The 6000-nt window shown below is 35.9% G+C and overlaps 1 protein-coding gene across 1 annotated transcript; it reads right to left on the minus strand.

Annotated features, from left to right (window-relative positions):
* Nucleotides 1–558: 558 nt before the first annotated feature.
* LOC6032205 lies at nt 559–1398 on the minus strand. Its single transcript, XM_001842794.2, has 2 exons — nt 1180–1398; nt 559–1078 (listed from the first exon to the last, which is right to left on the minus strand). The coding sequence occupies exons 1-2, from the start codon at nt 1194–1196 to the stop codon at nt 694–696; spliced, it is 402 nt and encodes a 133-aa protein (XP_001842846.2). The 5' UTR covers nt 1197–1398; the 3' UTR covers nt 559–693.
* Between the last annotated feature and the right edge of the window lie 4602 nt (nt 1399–6000).

Genomic DNA, 6000 nt, shown 5'->3' on the forward strand with positions numbered 1-6000 from the left:
AGTGTCCCAGACAATGCCTTTACGCATTTTTTACAGTTTAATTGATAATGTTGCCATTCTAGAGCAGTAAAAGTGACTGTAAAAATATTAAAAACAAAATAGAAAGGCAAATTGTAATGATAAGAGGTGGTAGAATAGGCCAAATACTACCACAAATAAAGGTAAACTTAACAAGATAAATGCAAATTAAAAAAATTAAAAATAAACCAACAAAAACATAAAACAAGAGAAGTAAAATTTTTCGTTGAACAAAAGCCGCTCAAAATGAAGTATAAATTAAAAATATTTTTTTCGAAAAAAATTGTTCAGTAGAGGTTTAATTAAAAAAAAACGGTTTGATAGAGAAAAAAAAGACTGATTCTTATTTATTTAGATTCCTGGTTGAATGACTTTTATTGTTTTTTTTTTCTCTGTATAAATATGTTTAAATCACACAGTTGTTAGTAGAGCTTCTTAAAAATAGATGAGCACTGAAAATGCAACATGTTTTTAATCAATTTTGGTCACTGATGAAAGTCGGCAATGTTCTCAAAAACTTAAACATAGCTTTCAGTATGAATTTGAGAAATCCTTTAAAACGGATCCTCCGAACCATAGTCCAAACAATCAAACACTTTGTCGCAGCGGCATAATAAGAGTAATATAAATAATGCAATTCAGTAATACAAATAGATATAAAGCTGAACCAGAACTTCACTGCATCCGTCGCATCCGCTCCACGTACAACTCGTACAGAACCTTGTTCCGATTAAAGTAGTGTGGATTCTCGTGTTCACCCATATCCGGACAATAGTCCCCGAGCAGTTCCCCGTTGACGGTGAACCCGACTTCCGGACCAACCCCACTGGGACCGCCGACGCCGCCGCCCGGAGAACTTCCGCCCGACGGAACCGAATGGCACGTACTTCCGGAGCTACTGCTCGAACCACCTCCACACTGGGGAAAGTTTGTCTGGTGGCCCTCGAGCAGTGGCATGTGCTGCATGGCCTGGTGCTGCTGGCCGTTGTTCAGATGCAGATTGTTGATCCGCTTGGACAGGGGCATAAACTCGTTCACCTCCTCCTCGCGGGATCGTTTCCTGTATGCAGAGCGGGGCAAAGATGTGTTTCATTAGATTCGTTTGATTACGTCGTAGATTAAAAAACGTAAACAAAGGATTGCTCAAAATGGAAGTTCTACCTTGGATCTGCGGCCATTCCGGACGGCCGAGTTGTTTTTGGGTTTAGTTTTCAAAGCCGATTCACTGACTCATTACAATTTGATAAATTTAAATTCACTACACTTCAGTAGGTTCAAATTTCATCAGATTACAAGAACTTCTCACTTATTTCAGTACGATTTGTTTCCACGAATCGAATTGCCAAGAATACAGAGAGAAAAAAACACAAGTGACTGGTCAAACGATTGCAACTGACTCTGTGAACGTGGCCCAAAATGTTTACATCAGTTTCGTATTCACACTGGGAGGTAAGGGGTTTCAACGGCGTCAAAGTTTCAAAAGTAAAAACCTTCGAAAAAAAATTTATGCTCTAAAAAATTGAACGATGAATTTATTCATAACACAAAGGTATAAAAGAAACTGCGTTAAGGAATTATTTTTATAAATTGGGGATTAATTTCACTTCGATATCAGCTTACTGACCTACAAAATTGACAAAAATGACTGCACAGGTTTGATCGAGGGAAAGTATGAAGTTTAGGGTCCCCAGAAACACGTCCGGAGTTTTTTAATAAACCAAATTTCCAGTTTTTGCTTTTTGGGTGTTTTTGAAACCGCCTTGAGTCAGGGGTATTAAAAAACACCCAAAAATCAAAAACTGAAAATTTGGTTGATTGGACCTTTTTTTAAAAAAAAATTCCAGGCGTTTGAATTTTTCAAAAATAGTTAGACAGGGTCGAATGGTTTTTCTCCAAAGATTGTATGGTGATTTAGGGCGGTTCGTCGCTGTTGCATACAATAAAAAAATATGCATGCAATATGTGGGAGTAGCGAACACTCACTAATTCTCCATACAAACTTTTGAGACAAATCATTGGACCCAGTTTTTGAAAAATTGCTTCCCCTCGAGTTGAGCCTGCGCAGAAATTTTGTCCCTAAGTCGAAATGGGCAATTTTGCATAATTCATTTTTCCATAGAAGTCTCCATCCAATTTTAAGGACTGCTCATACAAAATGGGTATGTAAATGTATGAAATTCTGTATCTTGAGAAGGGATTTTCTGATCGATTTATCACTTAAAGTTAAATTCCCAAAATACGTATTTTTCAGTTTTCGAAATATTTTTTTGTATTTATTTTGGGACTAAAATGCCATCGTCTGACCATAGTGCGTGATGGTGCAAAATCTGTTTAAAAAATATAAGTTTTTGAAATCGAGTCTTGTTTTTGTGGAAAATATCGAAAACCTAGAGCAATTTGTTTTAATCAAAATCAATGTTGCAATCTAGTAGCACCATTTTTTTTTTTTTTTTTTTTTTTTGTGTCGTTTTCAAGTTGCAGGCCAAGGGCGAATGATGCTGATGATACCTCTTCAGTTGACCCTTAGGCGAGGAACATCCTGGAAGGAGCGTCACTGACTACGTCCGTAGTCCTGTTAGATCATTTTTGATCAACACAGTATAGCTCTGGTTCCTTGCAAGTGTCCTATTTTCTTACCTCCACGTTGGCTTGGTTTTCATGATGACCTAGCTGGTGGCCTGTGGAAACGGGTCGTAAACCTTTGACCACCGCGGGTCAAAGTCGAGACGGCTAAAAGAAAGGGGCGCGACAATGTGGGAAAGGGAAGTAATTTGTGATTGTAGACGGTATTGTTTTGATTCGCAGTATGTTGAGTCAACTGCTGTGGATGTACCTAAAACATCGCACAACGGGGTTTCCCTTCTTTCCATTTCAGCTACCACCTATCTTCTGTATATTTTGTTTCACTGATTTTCTAACGCAGCTTCTGTTCACTATCCTCTATTTGATTTCGATTTTACTCATTTGATTCTCTTATTTCTCAACGCTTTTCCACTCTATTTTACCAATTGATGCTGCTGCAACAAACTGTCTGTTTTCCCTTAATTTGGCAGCGATGTCAATTTTGTTTATCTTTATTTATCTATTTGAATATTTTTTCATCTGCCCTATTAATTGCACTTAATACAATCTAAGCTTGTTTGTTACCTCTATTTATTAACTATTGTAAATTTCTTTATCTACTTCATAAATTACTATCTTTCTTTTACTATTGATTCTTCAAATAGTATATTTCTTTCACTGTCCATTGTTTTCAATCTTTACCCTTTTCTTCAAACAAATTAGGTTCGAGCCCTTACTCAATTTTGGGAATGATCAAAGAATTAACACAAATATTACTATTGTACTTTTGAAAAACTTTTGTAAAATGCTTAGGACCAAAAATTGTAACAAAACACCGCGACAAAAGAAATAGCAACATACAGTATGTAAAAAAAGTATTTACACCCCTTGGGCACTATGCACATTTTGTGATGAAACATGTAAAAAATTTAAAGTTTAACAGGAACCTAGTACTACGTTTTGTTCAGAAACTCATGCCAAACATTTTGCTACAAAAAGCTCATGAAAAGATGATTTCTATAAAAAGTTATATAACAAATACTATTACGAAAATAAAAAAGGTGCAAAAAAAGTTTGTACACCTTTCGAAAAATTAACATAAATAAAGTTATTTGTTGACAAATCACCATAAATCCAGTCTCCCAACTCCAAATAGGCATCCTTGACTGATTAAAAAAATAATTTGGATTGAATATAAAGTTTACTAACTACTTAGTATAAAAGTTTATAAAACTCTGAAAATTCTATATAAAACTTATCTAAACTTCATTTTGCAAACTTTTAATTCAACTAATTGTCAATATATTACCATAGAATTGCTGAAAAAACATTTTGGAGTGGGCATAACACCGTTTTGGGGGTATTCGCATCGATAGAATAGATTTTTCGTTGGAATTTCGTACCAACCCGGAATTACGTCGTAGGAAAATCCGCCGGCATCCGAACCGGTCCACGATTCACAAGCCAACCTATGTGGAATCGGAAAGGGCATAAAATTTCCGATCTTTTGGTACCCATACATCCAGGTTTTCTATAAAACCCACGTTTTTAAATACCTAAGCAAAAACGTTGTTATGGTTTCGTTTGAGCAACCTGCCAAAAATGTATGGAATTTCGTAATTTTTGTTCTCATGGATCAAACTTACTTTTTGCCAAGGTATTTAAAAACGTAGGTTTTAAAGAAAACCTAGATGTATGGGTATCAAAAGATCGGAAATTTTATGCCCTTTCCGATTCCACATAGGTTGACTTGTGAATCTTGGACCGGTTCGGATGCCGGCGGATTTTCCTACGACGTAATTCCGGGTTGGTACGAAATTCCAACGAAAAATCTATTCTATCGATACGAATACCCCCAAAACGGTGTTATACCCACTCCAAAATGTTTATTTAGCAATTCTATGGTAATATATTGACATTTCGTTGAATTAAAAGTTTACAAAATTAAGTTTAGATAAGTTTTTTATAGAATTTCCAGAGTTATATAAACTTTTATACTAAGTAGTTAGTAAACTTTATATTCAATCCAAATTATTTTTTTAATCAGTCAAGGATGCCTATTTGGAGTTGGGAGACTGGATTTATGGTGATTTGTCAACAAATAACTTAATTTATGTTAATTTTTCGAAAGGTGTACAAACTTTTTTTGCACCTTTTTTATTTTCGTAATAGTATTTGTTATATAACTTTTTATAGAAATCATCTTTTCATGAGTTTTTTGTAGCAAAATGTTTGGCATGAGTTTCTGAACAAAACGTAGTACTAGGTTCCTGTTAAACTTTAAATTTTTTACATGTTTCATCACAAAATGTGCATAGTGCCCAAGGGGTGTAAATACTTTTTTTACATACTGTATAAACACGACTCAACACTAGGAAAGCTTTCAGTAGAAAACAAAACACAGTAAATAACAATTAGTTTTTGAATTCAAACTAAAAATAAAACAGTTTTTGCTTTAATGAAATTTGTTAGGCACACTTTAAATGGTTAGGGATTTTTTTTTTTTTTTTTTTGTTCGGCAAGTTTTGTGGCAAACTCTGTGATCGTGGCGCGGGACTGGTGTCGGCGGGAGCAGCGGCAGAAACTGGTGAGGAAATTCCAATAGGAATTCAGAGTGAGAGAGTGCACGTATGAGGGTTTGCGTGTTTGCATGTGAGAGTACAATTGAGCTAGATTTAGTGTTGCCGAATTGTCCAATATTTTTTTAATCCTATTTTTTTCCATAATTTATACGCGTTGACTTTTGCGGAACAATCGGCTACCAAAATGAGGAACTACTAAACGGTTTAGTGAATTCGCTACAATGTGGATTAAAGCCGTGACCAAAGTGTGTGTGTGTGTGTGTGTGTGTGTGTGTGTGTGTGTGTGTGTGTGTGTGTGTGTGTGTGTGTGTGTGTGTGTGTGTGTGCGTGTGTGTGTGTGTGTATTTGCTTGTTTGTATTTTCTGTGTCAGTGTTTTTATTTTCAGAGTATATCATTCGGTGCTGTTAAACGTTCCGTGTCGTGGTCGGTTCTCCCCGCTAAGTAATTCCGTAGTTATCGTTTCGTACCGCCGGTTTGTCGTTCCATGTGAATAGATCTGATCGAAAAGTTGTTTATTTTTATCCGACTTCGATTCGAGCGCGTCAGCCTTATTGTAATCATAGGTTTTATCTCTTTTCCGTGCGTGGTTGATTCGACTTTACATTGCTTTTAAATATTTTCTCAATCTTCAAATGGCTTAATACTATTCTTTTGCCGCGAAATAATTCAAAATCGGTCAATAATTAAAAATGTTTCTCTTGTGATTAATTAGATCATCACGATTGTGTGCGCGTCACGGTCGTCTCGCAGGATTTTCGTTGCCTTTTTCGTCTTTGTTGTCCCGAGTCGCGTATGATTTTTTGGGCCGAAAAGTTGTTCGGTTTCGTTTTCGTCCAC

Source organism: Culex quinquefasciatus, chromosome 3, assembly GCF_015732765.1.
Source record: "Culex quinquefasciatus strain JHB chromosome 3, VPISU_Cqui_1.0_pri_paternal, whole genome shotgun sequence".
NCBI classification, from domain to species: domain Eukaryota; kingdom Metazoa; phylum Arthropoda; class Insecta; order Diptera; family Culicidae; genus Culex; species Culex quinquefasciatus.